We start from the raw sequence: 26,129 nt of genomic DNA, 5'->3' as shown, positions 1-26,129 counted from the left end.
ATCTGAAAAATTTATGATGGACTTTCTAACCCCCAATAACTGAACAGTATTCCAAAATAGTTCTAACTAAGCAACAATATACTAATCTTGTTGAATCAATGGAGAAATACTTGCAATTCCTAGTAACAAAACTGAGAAGTTTAAATGCCTTTATTGAAATAGTGTTATGTGGTCACAGAAGTAAGCTTCTCATCGAAAGTAATACCCAAATCCCGAATAGAAGAAACATAACTCAGTGGCTGATTATTAATAGTATAGCTGGTTTCGATTATATTGACTTTACGAGAAAAACTTATAAAACAACATTTTTTACATTTAAGTGAAGTTTGTTCTGATTGCACCAATTTTGTAGTTGGCCTAAGTCATCTTGCTACAAGGCTTGGTCTTTTAGGCTATATAACTTTCCAAAATTGTAAGTCATCTGCCAACATTAGACATTTGCTATTTAGGAAACAGTAGGAAAATTAAGTGGGACATTATGTCATCTACATATATGTTCGCTTATCTTATTCGTGCCTAAGACTGGTTATAATTAATTTGAATCACTTTAGATCGGATTAGGTTAAGCAATAACTATCACATAGTAGAAAAGAAAACAAATTTATTTTAAATAAATATATACAAAAATTTAAACAATATGTAAAGATAAAAAAAGTTTCACAGCTGTTGTTTGAGTGCTTGCAGTTTTGATCTAGGATTGTAATATATGGAGAAGCCTCTTACAGTATGTCTGTTCTTCCTAAAAAAGTGAAACAAATGAAGTAAATAAATTAGGAGAAATTGTATAGCAGGAATAAAGAACCATATAGTTGAATCAACATAAGTTTTCCTTCAGGTGATTAAGAGAAATTGTTGGCCAGTAGCAATCCAGATAAATTGATTTAAAGATATATGTCTTTTTCGTATTTGTAGTCATATTTTGTATTACAAATTTAGATTTTTGTTGTTTTATGCAACACGATATCTTCTAAATATTTACCAACATATTAGATAAATATCTATGACTATTAATTGTTTTTAAAAGAGTAGATAAGCTACGTTTGTGTTACTATAGATATAGGGAAATCAATATGTTAGAGAGAGACATACCTTTTAGGTAAGTAAAAGTGAGAACGATATGTTGACGTCACTAGCCCCGCCTCAAGATGGCCGCCGCCAGCAATTCGCCATTTTGACGTGACAACGTCTTAAATTAGGTTGTGGCTCGGAGTCACTCATGAAAAAGTGTAACGCCCGCTCACGTCTGTTACGATGAGTCACCAAACGAGAGAGAGGCCCGCCGGACCGGCGAATGCCTTGCGTCTCTCTCCCACTCAAACATGATCGGTCCGCTGGTGCGATGCTATTTCTCCTATCATCGTCCTATCCTCAACAAAATCACTCAAATAGAAATTAGTTAAGTTTAAGTTTACATGTACAATGTTTTAGTAAACAAAATATATTTCTATAGTTAAAATTTGTGCAATTCTTATTTTCATTCAATTCCTTGTTCCTATTGTGCAATTTAATAATATTCATATCAATAAATATTCTACCGAGAAAAAGACGTTGTCACGTAAAATCTTCGCCCGTAAAACCGACTTTACAGGCAACCGATTTTTTTTTTTAATTAATTTATAAATTACTTTTGAGGTTAAACTATTATCCGTTTGTCGGCGTCAGTAATTCGCCGTTATCACTTAATATCTGCAAACGTGTTTGTTATTTCTTTCCCTGTTTTCGTCTTTAATGGACGAGTCCACACGTGACATTTGACATAAAACGTGACATTCGACATAAAACGTGAGATTTGACATAAAATGTGAAATTTGAAATAAGCAGTGACATTTGACATATTATGTGACATGTGTTTCGGCACGTCTTATGTCAAATATCACCTACTATGTCACATTTTATGTCAAATGTCACGTACGGACTCATCCATTAAAGACAAAAACAGGAGAGAAAATAACAAAGACGTTTTATTAAGTCATAATGGCGAATTAAAGGGAACGACTATTGGGGTGGGGCTTGCGACGTTTAAGATATATTGTTTTCACTCTTACTTAAAAGGTGCTTCTCTCTCTAACACATTGATTTCCCTATATATGTAGTCACACAAACATAGCTTATCTACTTTATAATTTGAAACTACTGTTTGGGGAACATCCATAAACTAAGTAGTAAAAAAAGTTGACTTTTTAACACCTCCTCCTCTTCGTCATAAAGCGTCATTTACAGTCGAGATAATGCCTCATGTCGACGTTGCAATTACAACTTATGATCTCCTTCAGTGATTTTTTAAAAATTCAATGCTCTGGATTCTGAATTTTTTTAAATTAACTATAATACTGTATTTACGAATTTATCATAAGAGCTAGTAAGAAAATATAAAATTATATTTATAGACACAATAGTGACAAATCGAAAGACACCAAATGATGTCAGACATGCACTCTTGCCCCTCTTCCTCCCACCTATCGTATACCATCGTAATAAACATAGTCCCTCCTGCCGTCTCTATGACGTAGTTTATGGATGTTCCCTTGAGCTACCACACAATTTATTGTAAAATATATAAAGGAGAGAAATATGTTAGTTTTTTCAATTATTCAAATGATTATCATACTTACCAAACATTCTTCTCGATTATTCACACTAGACAAATATCTCTGCAACAAATCTTTCATGTTTGGTGAATGGTTTTTAAATTGATCTACAGCAACAGGATTATCTTCAAGTATAGATACCAGCAAAGACATCACATGTTCGTGGCAAGCAGATCTTTCAGTTAAAAATAAAGAAATGAGTTGTGGAACACTTCCTAGTGATGTAAGTTTTTCTAAAATTTAAATGGTTGGTTTTAATATATCCTAAAATAAGGCGTTTAAAATAAGTGTTTTTATTAATTTTTTCATGTTATCTCTTCAAATGTCAACAAAGTAACTTCTTTCTACTAACATTTTTGTAATAATATATGTTAATGCTATGAAAAGAAATAGCATCATATAGGAATTTTTGTAGATACTCAGATGACCCTTGTAATATACTATTGTTGTAAGACGAGAAAGGTGCCAGGGACAGTAGTTGATGCTGAGTAGTACTTCTCTAGTAGTACCTTTGATATCTCAGTAGAAATTATTCTAGACACATCAAAAACTCAAACTGCTACATATATTTTATGATATTTATATCTTAAATAAGTTAATCTGACTGTTTACATTGATATCTATCAGTTTAATAATAGTTAATATCATTACCTTTTAAATTTGGTTCTGCTCTACATAAGGTACCAAGAAGAAATGCTGATTTGATAATAACATTCTCATGATTACTTTTCAGGCAGTTCAATAACACTGAGAGTCCATTATAATGGATTAACTGTGTCAGACCTTCAGGATTGTCTCTTACAATGCCTAAAACATAAATATTTAGTAGAAAAATGGAATAAAAGTTGTAGCAAAGTCTAAAATTGTTGAATACAATAGGTTTCTTTTAAAAATTATGATATATTGTACCAATATCATTGGCAGGTAAAGTCAAATAAAACACGGTAATTGGCAAAATATTCGTCAAATTTTGTAATAAATGTCCAATTACAACTTATACATAAGCACACAAATGGACTGTTGGTGTGTTTAAATAATAATAAGAAAATGTAGGTTAATTTAAGTTGATATAATTCTACTTACCACCTAAAGCATAAATACCCTTTGTTATGACTTGTCCATCATCATCGTTTTCTATCATATATAAAAGTTTTGGTACAAATTCATTATCAAGAACTACTGTTTGACAATATGGATTGTTTTGGCATAGAACTGCCAGTAGTTCACATCCTCCTGCTCGAATTTTGCTATCAGTGGACTTCATGCAGGGATAAATGGTTGTAAATCCACCAATTTTGTGAAAATCTGGAAATCATAAAAGGTATTGTGAATTATCTATATCTTTAGAGAAGTATAATGACCTAATAATACAACTGAATAGTACTATTTCATTTATCTACAGTTTTCCAGGCATTTTATAAAAGCTTAATTCCTTTTTAAACACATACTGGATAAAAAATATTACAGATATGTAAGTAAATCTACTGACTAATTTGATTTTACAATGTTTATAATAAATAATTGTATTTTGTCGTGACAACGTCTTAAATTAGGTTGTGGCTCGGAGTCACTCATGAAAAAGTGTAACGCCCGCTCACGTCTGTTACGATGAGTCACCGAACGAGAGAGAGGCCCGCCGGACCGGCGAATGCCTTGCGTCTCTCTCCCACTCAAACATGATCAGTCCGCTGCGCGCGCAGCACTAGAGAATTAGATTTCATATTTCTCCTATCATCGTCCTATCCTCAACAAAATCACTCAAATAGAAATTAGTTAAGTTTAAGTTTACATGTACAATGTTTTAGTAAACAAAATATATTTCTATAGTTAAAATTTGTGCAATTCTTATTTTCATTCAATTCCTTGTTCCTATTGTGCAATTTAATAATATTCATATCAATAAATATTCTACCGAGAAAAAGACGTTGTCACGTAAAATCTTCGCCCGTAAAACCGACTTTACAGGCAACCGATTTTTTTTTGCTTCAAACTTTTTTCTTGACTTTATGGTAATGGTGTCTTTATGGTGTAATTAAACAAAAAATTAAACATTGCCGAAATCAAACCAACAATGTAAAGAAATGGGAAATACTTGTACTGATTACATAGATATACAATGGAGAGTTAGAGACAAGCTTATAGACTGTTTATAACAATATTCCATTTGTATTCAGATCAATAATTAAAAAAACTTTATTATTTCAACTGCTTTTGTAGTGCAACCTTCGAATATGTGGAAAGGTTGTGAAGCATTTGTTAAAGTTACCATCAACATCTGATAATTCTGATACTACATAAAAAACAAGAATTTATTTAACTTACCATTTGCAATATCAATATTATCAACATATTCCAAAATAGTTTCTATAGCTTCTAAATACTTCATATTCCCTTCTGAAGCATTTATAGATTCAACTCCTTTTAACAACACTATCTGTCTTTGGAGAATTTCAACAACATCTACTGTCATTGACTTCAGAGCTTCTTCAAGGAATTTCTTTCTCTAAAAACAAAAAAAAAACAAACAATTGTAATTACTATCAACTGCTGTAGATACTGGTTATTTATTTATGTTTTCAACCAGTGTCTTTTAATCCATTTGTAAAAATTATTCTTATATAAGCCTTAATATTCTTGACTACTTTCTGCCTATATAATTTTATTCTCATATTTATTTCCCCTTCTGTACATTCAAATATTACAACTTCACACTTTTTTAATACAGATATGTACTCATTGTGTTGTGATAAAGTGCTATGGTTGGCATATGGAGTAGAAACATTGACACTATAAGTACCAACAATGAAATCAAGCATATTGGATACATAGAAGTCTTTTAAAGATTTCTCGGATGGCTCATAATTAACCTTTCAGTGCTAACGCATGGTCTCACAGACGGAGCTAACCTATTCATACCGATAATTAACGATCCGTTCCGATATTCGCGCTAGGTCATTCAATAGCTTCATATTTTGCCTAACCGTTGTTAGTATTAAAATATTGTTGAATGTAGATACACGGTTTGTTCGTTACACACGATTTCGGTCTCAGAGACGGATGTTAGCTTTTGCGGCTGTACTAAAGGTAAGGATTGTAACTTTTAGCGTTGTATTTTTAGTGAATAAGATATTATTTTTTTACTTTTTAGAAATAGAAATGAACTACGAGGAGGAGCAAAAATATTTGCAGAGACTTCTAGAGGACGTTGATAGTAATGATGAATTGGAATGCAACGATTCTTCGGATAGTTCTGAAGAAGACGAAGTTGAAATACAAAATCTCGATACAGAGAGTGAACAGGATATATCAGAAGCAGAAAATGATATATTTCATGAGGCAGAAGCAGAAAATATTTGCCGGCGAATTCCTATTTTTTTTGGTAAGGATAAAAAAACTAAATGGCGAAAGCATGTTGGTAATAAGCGAGTGCGTACAAGAGCAGACAATTTACTGAGACATTTACCAGGAGTAAAGGGGGATGCTAAGGAGAAATTAATCTTTAGTGATATTTGGGGATCTTTTATAACAGACCAGATGTTGGAACTTATTGTAATAAATACAAATATAAATATTGAACTACATGTTGATCCTTTGAATAGAACCTACAGAAAGACGGATATACTAGAAATAAAAGCACTTATAGGCCTGTTGTACATAGCAGGAAAGTTCAAGAATAACCATCTCAATGCTCGCGACTTGTTTAGAAAAAACGGTACTTCCTTAGAAATATTTCGCCTTACAATGTCATACGAGCGATTCAAATTTTTATTGGCATTTATTCGCTTTGATAATAAACAAACTCGTGCAGAGAGACAAAAAATAGATAAATTAGCTCCTATTCGAAACTTTTTTGAAGACTTCAACACCAATTTGCCAAAACACTACACCATGTCACACTATTGTACAGTTGATGAAAAATTAGAAGCTTTTAGAGGACGCTGTGGGTTCAAAGTTTATATGCCAAAAAAACCAAATAGGTACGGTATAAAAATATACGCCTTGACTGATGCTAAATTAGCTTATACCTCAAATTTAGAAATTTATGTTGGTCAGCAACCACAGGGACCCTACCAGCAAACCACAAAGACTTTGGATTTAGTAGTACGTTTGTGCAGACCTATCTGGGGTACAAATAGAAATGTTACACTTGATAATTTTTTTACCAGTAAGCAGCTAGCTGATACATTATTGGCCAATCATCAGCTCACTATAATTGGAACTCTTCGAAGAAATAGACCAGAACTGCCTTTGGAATTTACGGCGCCTATAAATAGGCCTACTTCTACAAGTATGTTTGCATTTCAAGATAAATGCACTATTGTTTCGTATATTCCAAAACCGAAAAAAGTTGTGCTCCTGATGTCAACAATGCATTATGAAGATGATACGTTGGATCCCCAGACTGGTAAGCCTAACATAATAATTGATTACAACGCAACCAAGGGAGGAGTGGACACTATTGACAAGATGTGTGAAAGCTACAATTGTGCAAGATCGACTAATCGCTGGCCCATGGTGATATTTTATGCACTACTGAATATCGCCGGCATAAATTCATATACAATATACAAGTGTAATTCTGCTCGGAGAGCCCAACGCACACCACTTAGAAGAACATTTTTAGAGACAATGGGTATTCAATTGCTTGAACCACATGCCAGACGTAGAGCAATTGCACCAAATATGCCAAGGATGATAAGTATGCGACTCAGAGAAATGTTTGATATTACGTTGAATGTGCAAAATATTGCAAAATCTCATGGTCGTTGTTTTTACTGTGGAAGCCAGAAAAGTCGAAAAACAAAGTACAGTTGTTACTCGTGTAATAAATTTATGTGCTTAGAACACATAAAGGGTATATGTGTGGAATGTTCAGAAAAAGATTGACTTTTTTTAAGTTTAACCTCGTATTATTAGAATTTTTTAAGTGTGGTTATTATAAGTGGATAATGTAAGCTTTAGTTTAAAAGCAACTAAGCAAATTTTTTGTTTGTAGTAAGATTTTAGGGTTTTTTTTCCCACATTTTAGAATAGTAGCTTGTTTTTGTTAAGTAATTATTTTTGTCAAATAAATGTTTATAAACATAATTTTTAAATAAAACTGTATTTATTTTAAATAAAAAAGTATTTAATAAGACCCTTAAAGTAATTAAATTTTAAAAATTGGTAAAATTTACAGTACTAGGGCATGTATAAATATACGGTCCCAGAGACGGACGTTAGCACTTACGTCAAAATAATTCACGTTAGCACTGAAAGGTTAACAATGAAGTATTGAGAAGAGTCAACAAAAATACGGACTGACTAAAATATGTTAAATGTAGGAAAAGATCTTTGGCCCAGGTACTGTGAGGAAATATAATATAAAATATTGCAGCTGATTCTTACGGGAAAAACGTATTATAAGTGTGTAGGAAGAAGAAACATATTATTTCTTCTATTCTCACTGTTATTAATTATTGTAATAACGTCTTACCTCATCGTCCATAGGCACGAATTCACTATTAAAAGGCGTATCTTCTGCCCTTGTAGCTTCCATAGAAAATCTAAGTAATCCTTGCAAACTCATGGGTTGCCTTGGTTGATTTTCTAATGGTGTAGGTTCTCCTGCGTGTGAAACTTCTGTTACCGGTAGTAGAGCCATACTTGTATTAACAACTGGCATCTTTTACTTTAAATTTAGCTCTGAATCAACACTGGGATGTGAAAAACGTTCGTGTTAGTTTTTTTGAAATTTAATTGACAGGTTAAAAGTTCTAGATTTTTCTAGGTTAGTTTAGAGAGGTGAAGAATCTACGCTGTGTTCTGTGTTGCAGATGATTCTAATCAGATTCCATCCATGGTACAATGAATACACATTGTACCATGGATTCCATCAGATTCTAATCTAAGTACATCGGTCTCTAGCAAGGTAAGTCCAATAGAAAAATTTGGGAGAGAGTTTCTAGCGCCAAATGCGGACGGGCCGGAACTAAAACCTTTGGATATAAGGGGGCAAAATTCAAAAAGATGTCCATAAATATAGTCATAAATAAAGAAAGAAAAACTTATTCTATACCAAAAAATATAATTCTCTCTGTCCAAAAATATATTATACACTTACGCATTTTTATTTACAAATTAGATATCCCTACAAATGGCAACACTGAGCCGTCGACTTTCAACGAGCTTCGTTGACCCTTCGCCGACCTAATAATATACGTCATTGCCTAAGACTGACATCACAATCAGCGGGGGTTTTAAAAACCTTTCCAGACATTTCTAATTTGTGTGTATTTTATTTACCCCATAAGAAGTTGGTAATAGTGGTCTTTTTAATTGTTTGAAGAATAAATAAGGACTTTTGGTTATAAACATTCATTCTGTGCAATTGGTATTATTTTTTTTATTGTTCGTCAATTTGTGAGGTAAAAATATCAAAGTTTTAAGATATGTACTAGGAATGTTCATATTTTAAGGTTATATTATTGTTTGAATAAAACTTTATTTTTTTACTGTATTTCAAGGTATTTTGTTGTTTTTTTATCGGGGTTATTTATTGCACTCGGCCACTCGGCAGTGACACGAAACCATGGTACCATGACACGAAACGGACACGGCACGGATATGTATAAATTCACCTATTTTTTATGTACTATGAATCCACCTTAGAACAGTGCAACCTGCAACTGCATAGATGGCATGAATAATAATTGTGACTGTGACTGTTGTGATCTGTGATTGGTAATACTGGTAATTCCGTATGTGGTTCTGTGTCATTACTGGGAATTTGGAATTTTTAAATATTTTTTTATTTAAAATATATGATATTATAAGGAGATAATACTTAATTTATTCATTATAAAAGCATTTACGTGTTATCTAAAATGTCGAAGATACCTAGAGTTTTAAAACTTAGCAATGGTTTGTCTATACCAACAATTGGATTAGGTACCTACAAAGTAATTAGAAGCACACGTAATAAATCTATAAATTTTAATTGTTTCTTTAACGTTTTAGTCGGGACCGAATGAAGTTCAAGAGGCTGTAAAGTATGCAGTAGGTTTAGGCTATAGACACATTGATACTGCTTCATTTTATGGAAATGAAAACGAAATAGGCACTGCATTAAAGAGTATCTTCAACGAAGGTAAACTAAAGAGAGAAGATATATTTGTTGTTACTAAAGTACGTAATAATGTCTCTCCACATTCATCATAATCACCACAATGATCTTTTCCCTTTTTCTGAGATGGGTTTATTTTCATAATTACATAACTTACTTTTAATTACTTATACATTACATTTTTGTTTTTGATTATATCAATATTAATCATTTTTATAAGGATACTGTCTCTGTTCATGTATTTCCCAAGTTTGCACTACTACTTTTTCATAAAACTCATTTTTGTTTTAAGTGATTTTGCTTGATAATATTTAAAAATTGCTGTAATCAACTTAGCATTACATCGTGGCTCACATTATGTTCGTATAAAAGTTCCAAGGGAGGTTTTGACCTTTATCTAGCCTACTTGATAACCTTCTCTAACTTCACTGTATGTGTATCCACATATATCCACTTTGATTGCTTTTTGTGGTAATAGCCAATACCAGAATCACTTTTGGAAGCATCAGTGTTTAATTCTTGTTCAAAGTGATTATTGCATATAATTTCAAAAAATGCTCTAATTATGAGTTATTTAGGTGTTTATTGAATTTTGTTAAAGATGTGTTAGATAAGGTGCATAGTTCATGAGGAATTGAAGAGTGGGAATGGGTTCGTAGGTGTAAAATTGGTGCTGCTTGTTATTGTAGCTAATAAAAGCTGTATGTTGTATTATTGGAGAAGTGTTATGAGCTGTTGTGAGTAAAGAGTAGATAGAGTTAAGGGAGATAGAAGGCACAGATACAGCATATGCAAGAAGTAAGTATTGCCATCTAATCCGGAGAGAGGGTTTTCATCAGTTTTACAATAGAGACTCTAGATTGGCTAATAGAATGCTCCTTGAAAAAAGTCAAAGGACTGTGTTAAGGACTCCAGCTCCCTCTTGGATACAGACAAGTAGGAAATGCTGCTGTAACCTAATTCAGAGTGGATAATGGAATAATGATTCCTTTTATTATAGGATCTAATTTTTCATTTCTGCAGTTGATTTTTCTCTGACAGCTTTATTCTATGACTAATTCCTCTATATAGATGTTGAACAGCAAATATGGGAGTATAAAACCTTGCTTAACATATCTTTTATGTGAAATTGATTGGAAAACACTTGTTACATGCAAATCTTGTCCACTGATCTGCATATAGGTTTCTCATTATCCGAATGTCTTCATCATCTACTTCAGAACGCCTTGAATGTAATCTTGTCTTAATTGAAATAAATTGTTTTAGCTGTGGAACAACTACCATGAAAAGAAGCTGGTTGTACCTCAACTTAAACAATCTCTGAAATTGTTAGAACTTGACTACATTGATTTATATCTCATACATTGGCCTTTTGGATTCAAGGTAATTTTTTCATAACTTTATTTGAACAAATAACGACATGAGAGCTAAAATAGTTTTTGAAATTTATTGACTTTATCCTGAGGTACCTACTACACAATTTATAAACGTTTTAGGAAAGTGAACCATTGCCGACAGATCCTTCTGGATATAGTGATGTAGATTATCTAGAAACTTGGGAAGGTATGGAAGAATGTGTCAATTTGGGGTTAGCAAAAAGCATTGGTATCTCCAATTTTAACAAGGAACAGATGGAGAGATTATTAAAACATTGCAAAATACCACCAGTAATATTTCTATCAACAGCTTCTAGCCTCTGGCTCAAACTATGTTATATTTTAGGTAGTCAATCAAGTTGAAGTGAATCCTAACAACAGCCAACCAGATCTAATTAAGTTTTGCAAAGATAAAGGGATTGTTGTTACCGGTTTTTGTCCTTTGGAAAGAATAGGAGTGACTAAAACTCCCAATTATCCTGGACCAACAGTTGAGGACCCAAGAGTAATAGAAATTGCCAAGAAGCATAATAAAACACCAGCTCAAGTGGTTCTAAGATATTTGGTAAGAAAGATTTTGAGTTACAGTTAATCTCTTATTTATTAGTTTTTATCAAATGTAAGTTTTATATTATTACAAGCCAAAGGATATATAGATTATAGACAACAGAGGAAACATTTTTAATAAATCATCCCAAATTTTGGCATATGCAGATGATGTTGACTGAGTTGCAGAAGAAATGTATACCACCTTGTCAAACACCTAAAAAAATATGGGCCTCCAAATAAATGAGGAGAAAACTAAGATAATGGCATCAACACCCAACAATAGAGCCAGAAACATCAGCCACCAATTCACGGTTAATAACTCTACCTTTGAAGTGGTGGACAAATTCACATACTTAGGCTCCCTGATCACCAAGGAGAACGTCATGACGGAAGAATCAAGCGAAGAATAATCTTAGCAAACAAATGCTATTTTGGAAGGAGTAGACATATGAGAAGCAGAAACTTAAGCCAATAAACAAAAATAACGATATACAAAACCCTTATACAACCAGTGTTGACATATGGGTCGGAGACATGGACCATTTCCAAGACAGATGAAAATCTCCTGCTTATATTTGAACGAAGGATCCTGAGAAGAATATTCGGTGGCATCTGAGAAAATGGTGTTTGGAGAAGGAGGTACAACTACGAGATATATCACAGATATAAACATATATTTGGTGGTAAAGACGTAGTATCCTTTATAAAAATAGGAAGACTAAGATGGGCAGGACATCTGGCAAGATCACAGCAGAACAACCCTCCTAGAAGAATCCTTATGTCACAACCTGTGGGAAGTAGAAGTAGGGGTAGGCGAAGACTCAGATGGAGGGATGGTGTAGATGAGGATGGTAGACAAATAGGCGCAGCAAATTGGCAACAGTTGGCAATGGATAGAATTGACTGGCGTAATAGACTTGGGAAGGTTGAGGCTCTTTTATAGGGCTGTAGCACCAATGATGATGATGACAAGCCAAAGGAAAGCTGGATGAACAATAGATGTCAAGTTTTGTACAATAACAGGTACAGCAAATATTTCCACATCACTTATAGATATGGGTATACCGTTATCTTAAAAAACCTGAATATTTTGTTGTAAAAATTAGTTGGTTATTTGGGACGACCACTGCCGTTATTTTAAATTGTTAACATAATATTTATATTCATACATATTACATATACATTTCCCTTTTATTCGCTTTATTTTAGTTTTAATTCATTTTCATTTTAGCTGGAACTGGGTATTAGTATCATTCCAAAATCGGTCAGTCCCACGAGAATAAAAGACAACTTTGAGATTTTAGATTTTGATTTATCTGCTGATGAGTTGGAGGTCCTCAAATCACGCAATAAAAACACTCGAACTTCAGCTCTGTTGGACTTCAAAGACCACAAATATTATCCATTTTGACAATATGTTTGTATTGTGTTCTATTTTATTTGAGACGAATATAATATATATTTTATTAGTTCGTATTTATTTCTAGAACCTTTTATAATTGGTGTTACGTATGTATGAGCTTCTATCTACCTAAAGCCCTGTATGCGCTGTAGTCTGCTGTAGACATAGGCCTTTCTCTCCTGTACTATGCTGCTTATAGTACAGTAGTAAGAAATAATAATATAGAGTGTGTAATTCGGCTCGATGACTCATCTGGCTTGTGAACTCACTTTGAGATGAGTAGTTTAGTAGATCGTGATCCAAGCAATGATCCAATGTATATTGTAACAACAAAACATAGTGTAAAGACTTGTTTACCTGAACAGAAGTCAAAAAAGTTCCTGGGTTACTCCAAAAATCAGCCATGGCAAAGCACATAATCAAACACTATAATAGAAGCCACCGTTAGAATGCAGTGGAGGTAAGATAGGCAATGTATTTCTTACGAGAGAACGGCTTACCACGTTGCCGGTTTGTCCCGAGCGGCGCATCACGACCGGATTTAACAGACAGAGACAAATTATAGAAAAATCTAGAGAATTTAATCTAGAAACATATTTGTGCTTCGTCGACTACTTGAAAGCGTTCGATAATGTAAAATGGCATAAAATGTGGGGAATACTGAGAGAAATGGGTACTCCCGAACATCTAATATACCTACTGAAACAACTGTATATCAACAACACAGCAAACGTAAGAGTCAACAACATATACTTTGATAATTTTAAACTAAAAGCCGGTGTTCGTCAAGGATGTATTATCTCTCCCACATTATTCAATATATACAGCGAACACATCATGCGCATTATATTCGACGGATGGCAAGGAGGAATATCAGTCGGAGGCCGAAAAATCAGCAATCTCCGCTATGCTGACGACACTTTAGTACTAGCATCATCAACAAATGACCTTGAATACATCATGAACAGACTAGATACTATTAGTCGTGAATATGGACTTAAAATTAATGTACAGAAGACCAAGGTAATGATAATCGATCGAATTAGAAATAACCAGCTGGAAATACGAAACGTAGCGGAGTTTGAAGTGGTAAGCCGTTTCAGTTACTTAGGTTCTGTTATCACAAACAATGGTGGATGCGAAGAAGATATACGTCGACGCCTTACAATGGCCAGATCAGCAACGGTCAAACTTACTAAAATCTGGAAAGATACGGACATAACCAGGAACACGAAACTGCGCCTAGTACGGACGCTTATCTTTCCTATCGCTCCTTCCTTATGCGCCAGAAACTTGGACCATTAAAAAGTCCGACTCACGACGTATAATGGCCTTTGAAATGTGGGTATATCGTAGAATGATGCGCATACCCTGGACAGCACATCGAACAAATGTCTCAATATTGACAGAACTCGACATCAATACTAGGCGTACCACAATCATCAATCAAAATATATTGAGGTACTTTGGACACATTACCAAACGAATGGAAGGCATGGAGAGGTTGGTGGTTGAAGGCAAGGTAGATGGTAAAAGAACTCGAGGAAGATCGCCACTCCGATGATCAGACCAAATAAAGTGCGCTACCGGTTACTCTCTGTTTGAGGCAGCACACAGCGCCCAGGAGAGAGAAGAATGGATAGCAACCATTCGTAAAATACCATAACGTCACCACATCCTTTACGAAGGATAGAGAAGGAGCGAGATTACCTATTCCGGGTGATTTGTCTCTGATCAATTTTTTAACTGCATCTTTAACTTCAAGAATCGTTGGTGGTTCCTCTTCCCTCTCGTCTGTTCCCCTTACCTCTTTCGTCTTTCAGGTTTTCTTCTTATTTCTCTATATTAAGTGCCTGCTTAAAGTATTCCACCCGTCTATTCAATATTTGTTCAATAATTGTCTTGTGGTTGCCTTGAATTCTTTTCTGTTGATGTTAACTTTGTTACAGAATGTTCTGAATTCTGTCCCTTTTTTTCTTTTATGTATCCTCTTTTCTTCTCTTCTCCTTGTCTGAGATTCTCTACAGTTGTTCTAGTTCGTCAGGTAAGCATCTTTCTGTAGGCTTAATTTTTGCTTTTGTTGTAATCATCGTCAAGCCAATAATTTTTACGGACACAAATTTCTGTTCCTATTTCATCTTTCGCTGCTGCTTCAATATTTTTCTTTATTCTGGTCCAGTAAGAGTCTATATCTGTCTGGCCTTCTTCATTTACTTAGATTAAAAATCACTATTATTAAAAATTGAGATTTTACACAAAACTTGTCAACGACGCGAATCGCTTCCACAGTGAAACTATCCACATAAACAGCTAAGCGGTTCTTGATCAACTGATCGCTCTGCGTCGTAATTTTAAATCTGCTAGCGCGCATAGTGTTCACGACTAATCGTATTCTGGTTCACGTATATTTCACCAATCCAGTCACATTTTTAGGAGAATTGCAAATTACAGCTGTTCCATATTCATTATTTTTTAATACGGTTCAATAAAAATGTGTTAGGAAGCAAGGAATATACAAAAACAATACAGTTATTGTGTAATTTTGTGTTTATTTCGATATTTTTAACAAAACTATATTATATAAAAACAACAAGAAATTTTAATAGGCACCAGGGTTCTCGTAGTTCTCAAGTAATATTTTAGATATTTCCTTTAACAACTTTAATTTGATAAAACGAGCTGTAAGATTTGTTTGTTTATCTTATAAAAGCTGGTGTAAATTTTTTGCGTAAAATTAAAAACATTACGTATAAAACATGTATATTAGTAGTGTTCCTTTTGTGTTACTATTAAAATTACATCTATGCACAGATTTATCCAAACCACTACTTAGACAAAAAAATTTTGTTTTACCTCTAGTCAGTTCTACAATGGTCATACCGCATCTAATTGGGTTATTGTTTCTTTTCCATTAACCACTATACAACTCATATACTCAAGGCAGCATATCCGCGTGTATAACTGCTGGATGAATTGAGTAGTTTAGCTGCAATCTCAAAGGTAAAGCCTGGATAAAGGAAGAGGAGGAGGAGTAACAACCTGGTAAAAAAACAAAGCTCGGCTACAGCTGATAGCCTTTGTTACGGCCTCTGTGTAGGGTTAAAGACGAAGAGTATGTCAAAGGTCCAAAAAGCAGGCAATTAGGTCGCAATGGTTGGAGGATCAACACAACCGTGGATTTGGTCAACACAATGAAGGGCCGTAAGCTGCAGTACTTGGGACATATAATGAGAAATCAAGGCAGATATGAGCTACTTCAATGCATTTTGCAAGGTAAAATTGAGAGAAAAAGGGCCCCATCACAAAGAAGAATATCTTGGCTTGCTAACCTGAGAGCATGGTATAGAAAGACCTCAACACAGCTATTTCGTATAGCAACCAATAAAGTCATCATAGCCAGAACGATCGCCAACGTTCGGAACGGACAAGCACCCTAAGAAGAAGGTTGGACGAGCTGAAGAACATTTTCAAAAATATAAAAGTAGACTGAGCTCTTCATGACAATTAGTCTAGGGGAAGAAGATCCTGAAGAAAAATCGCCTGGTCCTCCAGATTGGGGGTTGAGACGATGGACCAGTAATCCACCTCTCATTAAAACCAATACTACTAATAAGCCCAAACTAAGTCTCGAAACAAAGTACGGAATAAACAATAAACAAAAACGGATCAGTAATAAACGTGAACTTATAGTAAAAGATATGGAACATTTCAAATTTAATATACCTATTGGTTCTCACAGAAATAAAAAAAGGTCGTGGATAGGAAACAGTAGGTGATTGCATTTATGTATATAGCGGAGTACCGAAAGAACGACGACCAATCAGATGAGTTTCAATACTAATAAAGAAAAAACTTGAAGCAGGTATATGCCTGATGTCACAAAAGGTACTCGCTATGTTCCATTCTAGGGAACTCCAGATAACGGTTAATTAAATATATATACAGAAATTTTTATTGTAAGCGGTTAGTTAGAGTTATAAATTCATATTGTTAAGTCTAAGATAAATTTTGTATCGTTAAGTAATAAAATAATATAAAATATAGTGTTTTTAGTGGTAGTATAAATGTTGGAAGATTATAATAATAATTAATTAAGACTGCAAACTGAAAGATAAATAATAAAAACATTACATTGGTGTCGAAGCGGGATATTTAAATAAAATTGTGTGAAAATGGCTAAGATTAACGAATTAAACTTTACTGATCTACGTCGAGGACTCGAAGACGAAGAGAATTGAACTCTGCCGGGAAAAATGCCGCTGAACTAATACAACGGCTAAAGGACGTCTTAAAAGAAGAAAGCTTTGATTCAGAAACTTATTAGAGACAGAAATTCTGCTTTAATTTCGTCGATCACATCTTTAGAAAACAAAGTTTCTGGTGATATCTCCAAATTTTCGACAACATACGTCAAAAACAAAGTAATTAATTGTAACTATTGGGTAGATATCTGTCCTCTGTCAAAATAATTGAATTTTATCAATACGGATCACACTATCGATCAAATAAAGTTTATACGACTTGGCGTCTTGTTATTAGGGGGGATTCATCGAAGTCTGATAAGAAGAAAATTACTTGGTATCTAACGAAGACTTAAAAAATACGTAACATAATACGGAGTTGCTAAAATATGTTAAGATATAACTACTTTCAAATATTATACGAAAAACTACCAAGAATCAATGAAAACCTAAACATAGAAGACCACTGAACTAGATTCAAAGAAGCAATGCAGAGGTGTTTTAATATCTAATAAGATTAGAAGAAATGAAGATTGGTTCGACGAAGAATGTAGAGCCATAAGTCAACAGGTTTCAGTAGCGATTAACCATGGAATAAGATGAAAATCTTGGGCGAGCAGTAAACAGAATTTTTAGAAAGAAGAAGAAAGGGCAATACCAATACGCCCTAAACGACATTGAGGTAACCACCACAATAGAAAAGACCCACAATAAATAATTCAAGAGTTATAAAGGAGTTCAAATCCAGAATACCAGGTTGTAGGGGAAGGTGGACTAATATCGACCACCTAACATAAATAATTCATAAAATAAATATGTAACAACAAAAGACACATTATATTGATGTGTAAACATTGACTGATATTAAAAGAAGGGAAGTAACAAAAATTTAACCTCTAAAAGTCCTTTACTTAGAAAAAAAAATACAAAAACACAAAAAGTTGTTGGGTCGATATTAACCGACTACTAATGAAAAAATTTAATATCGACCACAAATGGGAAAATATCGGCCGAAGTTAAAAAAAATTAATTAATGAATGAATTTAAAAAAATGAATAAAGTAATGAAAAACCTTTACTCGCAATAATTACATGATGTGAAGTGCATAAAGAGCATTATCTACAGTGGTACAATCAGCATGAAACCATACGCCACATGATCTGCATCGCCACCATTCTTAATTATCTGCCCCGAATTCACCGCAAACATAACACGTTGATGATGTTTCTTCCTCTATTACTTTAATCTCCTGTTTTTTCTTTTTGTTTGGATTCTTACTTTATTTATCTTCACTAAGTACGCGTTTTTTGACAGTGGTAGCTGCTTTCTTTTTTAACAACTTTTCTTTCATCGGTGTAGAGGTCAAAATTTTGGATTTCTGTTGCTTTGTCTAGGTTTCGGTGTTGGATGTAATTCTTGGAATGTCCTGCTCTTAATCTCCACTGTTTTGTCCTCATCATCTGTAGCTTCATTATTATACACTTATTGTAACTCGCAAAATAATTCGTCAGTGTCCGAAGAAAAGTATTTAGAATTTTTTTGCTTCAAAAGCTTTGTTGAATCGGGAATTATTTTTGTAAACTTTCTGATGGAAGTCAAACCACTTGGGCCAGCAACTGGACCTGAGTTTGTGAAAGGTAAAGTGTTTGCATCGGTCATCGCAGCTGATATTTCCATATTATCCTCGATAGCAGTAGGTGAGTCAGTTATTAGAGTAAAATATTCCTCTTTAAAAACATTCCTATCTATCGGATACAGTCCTGTAATTTTGAAACCGTTTATACCTTTTTCAATCGTCGTTACGCGGTTGTATATTTTAGCAAATAATTCTGCAATATGGCTTCTTGTATAGACATGACTGTCTGTTTTTCAAAGTGCCTCCAGTAAGTTGTCGTTCCATCGTTTTCGTGGTCTTCCTACTAATCATCTTCGTATTTGAAAACCGTCTCTTGCCGTCTTTACTACTCTATTTGTTATCATTCGGCTTATATGATCTTTCCATTCTAGTCTTCTATTTCTTACCCAGTTCTTGATGTTCTTCACCTTGCATCTACGTAGTGTCTGTACTTTTAGCTCTGTCCCGTAGTGTCTTACCATAAATTTTTCTAAGTGTTTTCATCTCTACTGTTTGTAATATCCTTTTTGTCCTCTCTGTGTCAGGTCGTATGTCATTTTTGGTCTGATGACTGTTTTGTAAATTCTGCCTTTCCAGCTCCAATTTACATCTTAGTAAATTTGCTGTTGTAACCATGTCTGTAATATGTATAACAGCAATTGTTTCATAGTAATGTGTTTTCATAAACTGGTCACATTCGTGATTATATGCAGATTTCAAGCCAAAGAAAAAAGTCACATCCAATGGAAAAACCCTATGATATGTGTGAGGGGAAAGAGAAACCATTATGATTCCATTTTCACGACAGTAGTTATAGGATTGAAGAGTAGCAAGTGAGATGTGGTTGTCTAAAATGAGCATGACAGGATTATCAGGGGAGGCTTTGAGGAATTTACAAAAATGCTTTAATTATCCGAAAAATAATTCCTCGGTTATCCAACCGGACTTTGAACAATGATACATGGAGCCAAGCTGACCATTTTTACTCAATCCCTCCTTCATTCTTAACCTTTTAAAAATAAACATTGGTGGAACATAATGGTGGAATAATGTACAGTAGTGGTTTGACCTCGCTCGCCGCTACTAATGGACCCAACTGGCTTTCTTCGGGTTGGTGCAAGAAGGTCGAGATCGCAGTCTCGTCCACGTTGTATATGCGGTCCGGGCGAAAATTGAATTTTTCCATTATTGTTGTCAAGTTATCATAAAGCACATTTATATCTGCTTTATTAAAAGCTAGTACTATATTTTTACTAGTCGCTTCTGGATTTCTTAAGACAATTGGGATGTCTCTTTAGGAAACCATATAGCCATTCTTTTTCACATGTTTCTTTATTGGCACTGAAGTTGTTTCTTATATTGTTTGATACAGTATATTCATATGCAACTTTCCGTATTTTGTTTGGGGTTAATCCCTAGAAAAGATCTGATAATTTAATTACATAATCAGCTAGAATATTTTCCTTTTCCTCAGAAATAACTGGTTTTCTTTATAACGCAATTTTTTTTGCTGAAAACCGATTTCTCCGACGATCTTGCAGGGTACCATATGGAATCGAGTAGAGACTAACTGCTTTTGTAATTGAACAGTATTTTTGGTTTGGTAATGCTCGGTTCATGCCCTCCTCTGTCTAGGAAGTACGGGCTGTTTTTCTTATATAATTTCTTGGCATCTGTAAATAACAAAATTTCCATTAAAAAACAAAGCGTACAATATCGAGCTGTCGTGAACGATATTACCCATCACAGACATCAAAGTATATTTTTATCAAATATAGTGCTTAACTTCAACATTATGACAATGCGAATGCCACAATAAATAAACAATAATACACCAATAACATTGGTTAAAAGAAATTTTCTAAACAGTAACACATAAAAAATACAAACCTTATTTCTTTAGGCGAGCAATTTGTAAAAAAATCGGCGAAAAACAACTTTATGTAACATTTATAGAACTGTGCGTCTGACTTATCACATGGATTTTCGGTAGTTTAGTAGTTTGGCAACTGTGTCGCAAGGTGGCAGCACGTATTGGAGTACTGGCATTACGCTTTACTTTCAAAACATTGTAGTGGTCGATATTAGACGATCTTCCACTAATGATAAGGATATCTATAATTAATGTCAAAGGGCAAATATTAAATATATGGGAGAACCATTTTGAAGAACTTCTTAGTGGCAATCAGAAAGAAGACGCGATAAAACACACAAGGGTCAGTTCCCACCGTAAAAGATATTAGAGTAGACTTTTAAAATAAAAAAAAACAAAGCCTCTGGTTCTGATAATCTCCCTACTTAACTCTTTAAAAACGGCGGCATTACATGCAAGTATTAACTGAATTCTGGAAAAGAGAACAAACATCTGCGTATTTGAAATTCAGTATACCTACTGTCTCCATGTTCAAAGAAAAGGTGTAGATCGTTAGATGAATGTTATTAACTTTTTTGCATAATGACATATAATATAACTACTACTTAAAATTATGGCAATTACTAAGGTATTGCTAAATCTCAGCTAGATAGACCAAATACGTTATCTTCTTCTTAAGGTGCCCTCTCCATTACTGAAGGTTCGCTATAACTACAGCAACTTGCTCTCTATCTTGAGCTGTTCTTAGTATCGAATGTGTGTCCATGCCTGTCCATTTTCTTCTTCCTGGACCTCTTCTTCCTTCCACTTTCCGTTCCATTATCAATCGTAGGAAGTTGTATTTTTCTCCTCTTTAAATATGTCCTAGATAACTCGTTTTTCTTGTTTTTTACAATTAGGAGTTCTCTCTCAGTCCCCTTTCTTCTCAGCACCTCGTTGTTGGGCACGTGCTCTGTCCAAGAGATTCAGCATCCTTCGAAAAACCCACATCTCAAAGGCTTCTACACGTCTCATACTTGTGATTCCGAGAGTACATGTTTCCACTCCGTATAGCAATATGGAATATAGAATGTTTTTACAAATTGGTATTGGATATCCAACGATAATGTAGAGTTTATTAGGAATTTTTTCATTCTTTGAAAAGCGTAAGATAGTTTGTTATCCCGCAACCAAGATACTGGAATTTTTGTACGGGTTTGTCTGTTTGTTGTAGATACGAATATTAATATCGGCATTTAGTTCACGTGTAACGGCCATTACTTTTGTTTTATTTGTGTTTATATTCAGCCCCAAGCTATCTCCCTCTCTGGTTATGACATTCAAAAGTCATTGTAAACCCTCAGCACTGTCCGCACTAATGACAGTGTCGTCTGCGTATCATAAGTTGTTTACATATTCTCCGTTGATTTTTATTCCTACTTCAATATTTTCGACGGTATTTTGATAGATCTTTTCGGAATATATGTTAAACAATACTGGAGAAAGTACACAGCCTTGGCGAACTCCTCTTTTTATTGACATATCTGCTGTCATACGATTATCTATTTAAATCGACGCCATTTGATTCCAATATAGGTTTTTAAAAAGGGCCACCGTGTTATAGTCTATACCATGTTGTGTTAGGGTTTCTATGAGTTATGTGTGTTTTACTCGATCAAACGCTTTTTCGTAGTTGATAAAACAGAGAAACGCGTCTTTTCGTTGATCTCAGCATTGTTGTAATAATATCTGGAGGCCAAATAATGCTTCCCTCGTACCAAGCCCCATACGAAATCCAAATTGATTATCGCTCAGATTTCTTTCGCATTCTCTGTATATACGTTGTTGTACAATTTTGAGTAAAATTTTCAGAAAATGGTTTATCGGGCTAATTAATCTGAACTGTAAGCATCTATTTGCTTTATTTTTCTTGGGTATAGGTATAAAAGTCGATCTAAGCCAGTCTTCTGGGAAGATTCCAGTGGTATATATTTTGTTAAATAGTAGTGTTAGGGACTGAAGATTTTCTTCATTGATAAGTTTTATCATCTCTACATATATCTCATCGGGACCTGAGGTCTATCGTGGCTTTGCCGTATTGATTGTTTTTGTAACTTTCGATGTTAATATATCAAGTATTGTGTCTTGTACTATATTCATTTATGGTTCTGTTCCCTCGTCATCAAACAGATCTTCGATGTATTTCCCATATATTTCCTACATTTTCTGGGCTAGATACTATTTGGATGTTATCATCGACTAGAGTTGTTGTAGTGAATTTTTTCTTCATATTTGTGACTTCCTTAATATTTTTGTATGCATTGAAGTAGTCATGTTTTTTTAGTAATTCCCTCAGTTCCCCACATCTGCTGTTCATCCATTCTTCTTTGGCTTTCCTGATTTTGTTTCGGGTGGTTCTCTGGGTTTCTTTGTATTTTACTTAATTGCGGTTTTTGTAAGATCTTCTTACGTCCATCAGTTCTAGGATTTCTTCTGTCATCCATGTATTCTTTGTTGTTCTTGTGTCGTCTTGTAGTTGTTCTGTTTGTAGAGTTGTGATTGTTGTTTTGAAGGTATGCTTAATACTTTCTACTGATTCTTCTGCTACCGCGGGTGCTTCACTGAATTTTTCTATGAGTGTACGTAAAGTAAATGCGTTATAAGTTATTTAATTTGTTTATCCCGGAGAGCGATTCTTTGAGGCCTAAATTTTAAGATATATTAAAAAATACAACATTTTATCAAAATTATTATCAAAAAAATCGTTTGAAAAAGGTTTAACTTTTTAGCTTATAAACATTAAATAACTGAAAAGATGGTGTAAAAACACAATCTTAAAAAAAAAACAAACTTCTATAACCAATAGGAATCAAGATGGCCATTTTTTTCTTAAAATCATATTTCCATTGTTTCTTAACGTTAAGAGCTGAAAATTGAACAAATTATAAACCAAGAACTAAATTTTATGATCCATTTTATAGATGGCATATACCGAGAAGGAATAAAAAGGTATAATCCGTTAAAGTGATGGTACTCCTAAAATATCGCTTGCCAATAATTGCCGGGTTTTATGTTTACATCCAACTGAAACTTTACACCTGGAACCTACCATACGGAATCATTCTATACCAATGGCATTCTATTGCAGGTGTACCATGGTAAGGAGGAAGAAAGAAAGATCAAGAGCCAACTTTACAAATGGCCGCAGCAGTCACAGAGGTTAAAAAAAATGGAACTGCAGATATGTTTGGCATAAATTTTAGCACATTAAGGCGATATGTTCTAAAAGAAAAAAAATGATCCAAATCCAAAAATGGAGTCAGATTATGCTGTTAGATTAGTATTTAACACAGAGCATGAGACGACGATGTGTGATTAGATCAAGAACTGTAGCAGAATGGCTTTTGGGTTGAATACTCTAAAAGTCAGAGAATTGGCATATGAAATGGCTGCTAAAAACATATCACTATACCAGAATCTTGGAAAGCTAACAAATGTGCAAGCAAAGATTGGTTAAGGGAATTTATAAAAAGAAATTCATCATTAAGCCTCAGAAGGTCAGAAGGATGTTCATTGTCAAGGCTTACTTCATTTACCAAACCAAATGTTGACCGATTTTTCTTAAATTTGGAGCAAATATACGTAAAATATCCATCAATTGTTAAAGATATTCGCATCTACAATTTAGACGAAACTGCTACTACGACTGTCCAACGACCACATAAAGTTGTGGCACAAAAATGTGTTAAACAGCTGAACCAGTGCACAAGGGCCGAAAGAGGATTACTCGCTAATACTTTTGCAATAATTCGAGCAAATGGAACATTTCTACCTCCGGTCATTGTCTTTTCTCGTAAAAAGTTTAATACGATTATGCGAAATAGTGCTCCGCCAGGAACATTACGACTAACTAATCTAAGTGGATGGATGACCGCCGAACTATTCACGCAAGTAATAGAACATTTTACCATAAAACCCGTGTTTATTAATATATGACAATCACGAATCCCATATGTCTCTGGAAATAGCAGAAAAAGCAAAAGCTAATGGCATAATAATTTTAACCTTACCCCCACATATAAGCAATAAGATACAGTCTTTGGATAAATCAGTTTTTTTCCTTCAAAAACTATTACAATAGTGCGATTGATTCATGGCTTCTTAACCAGAATGTGTTGGTTAAGAACACTCAAAATCAATGACACCTGAAAATATTATGAACGGCTTCAAATCTACAGGTATCTACCCTTTTAATAAAAATATTTTTAGTGAAACTGGTTTTTTATTATCGTCGGTTACTGACTATGACGGACAAGTCAGTGGTTGTACTAAGAGATTCTATCAATCACGAACAAAATGCATCTGTATCTTCAGTTAATATAGCTTCTACGTCATCTAATACAACTCAATAATCTAAACCGAACTCAACTCATGAAATATCTTCGACATCAAAAAGTCCTTGTATTACCCCATTCAACATACGGGGTTTTCCTAACGCCGCATTCAGAAAAAATTCCAAATCGTAAACGGAAATCAAGGAAAAGTGTCATTTTAACTAGTACACCAGAAATGAAAGAGCTCTCTTATAAAACGGAAGGTAAGAAAAACCCCAAAACAGCAGCACTCAAGAAAGTGAAACGAAATATTTGTAAAACTTTAAGCACAAAAGGCTGTAAAAAGGAACCTTCCAGAAAAAAGGCCAAGCCAGGTGAAAGTAATTAAAAAGCGGATTCCGGAAGTTTAGAGGTGGCAGACTCTTCAGATGATGAATTAAGTTCTCCTATGATGCAGGAACAAAACGATGACATAGAATCTTACGCAGTTTTGTGTTAGTGAAATGTGAGAAGAACATCCATTATGTAGCCAAAATTTTGGAAATTGTGAACTCTCATGAATTAAAAATTTCATATTTGAGAAGATGTATGAAAGTTTCCAATTTATTTTACTTTCCATATGTTCCTAATGTTACGATAAATTCTGACCCAAAACCGTAAACATATTTATTACTAACATTCTCATTCATTCACGTATTTTCTAGGTAATGCCTACCTGACACACGATGGGTCCCCCTCCGTTATAAAAACAACAATCGAACTTTCTGGAGACGAGCCGATGTAAACATACCAGTTTTGAGAGACCATTTCGCCGCTCTGTCTAGTCGAGAGGGCCATTGACTTTTCTAGCCTAACGGTACTGGGTATATAACAGGACCTTTTTGGAGAAAACAGTCAGTCAAAAAAAGAAGCTCGCACTCGCGTTTAAATTGTAACGTCCGATAGATAAATTATGTAATTATTAGTCAAATTAATTGTTGTACAGTGGTTTAATAAATTGATATAAATTATCGTGTTTTAGTAAATTAAAATAAGAACAATAAATTAGAATTAATAAAAACATAATA

General features: G+C 34.1%; 2 protein-coding genes across 2 annotated transcripts; one reads left to right on the top strand and one right to left on the bottom strand.

The window, feature by feature from the left end:
- Positions 1–584: 584 nt before the first annotated feature.
- LOC140441102 (hsp70-binding protein 1) lies at positions 585–8,415 on the bottom strand. Its single transcript, XM_072531541.1, has 6 exons — positions 8,065–8,415; positions 4,911–5,091; positions 3,672–3,893; positions 3,240–3,395; positions 2,613–2,821; positions 585–739 (listed from the first exon to the last, which is right to left on the bottom strand). The coding sequence occupies exons 1-6, from the start codon at positions 8,251–8,253 to the stop codon at positions 692–694; spliced, it is 1,005 nt and encodes a 334-aa protein (XP_072387642.1). The 5' UTR covers positions 8,254–8,415; the 3' UTR covers positions 585–691.
- Positions 8,416–9,298: 883 nt separating this feature from the next.
- LOC140441101 (aldo-keto reductase family 1 member B1-like) lies at positions 9,299–13,084 on the top strand. Its single transcript, XM_072531540.1, has 6 exons — positions 9,299–9,529; positions 9,588–9,755; positions 10,960–11,076; positions 11,190–11,360; positions 11,416–11,634; positions 12,850–13,084. Exons 1-6 carry the CDS (start codon positions 9,455–9,457, stop codon positions 13,027–13,029), a joined length of 930 nt encoding a protein of 309 aa, XP_072387641.1. The 5' UTR covers positions 9,299–9,454; the 3' UTR covers positions 13,030–13,084.
- Positions 13,085–26,129: the final 13,045 nt, after the last annotated feature.

This window comes from Diabrotica undecimpunctata, chromosome 5 (genome assembly GCF_040954645.1).
Source record: "Diabrotica undecimpunctata isolate CICGRU chromosome 5, icDiaUnde3, whole genome shotgun sequence".
In the NCBI taxonomy this organism is placed as follows: domain Eukaryota; kingdom Metazoa; phylum Arthropoda; class Insecta; order Coleoptera; family Chrysomelidae; genus Diabrotica; species Diabrotica undecimpunctata.
The sequence above is the reverse complement of the archived record's forward strand: the minus strand, read 5'-3'. Positions and strand labels throughout refer to the sequence as shown.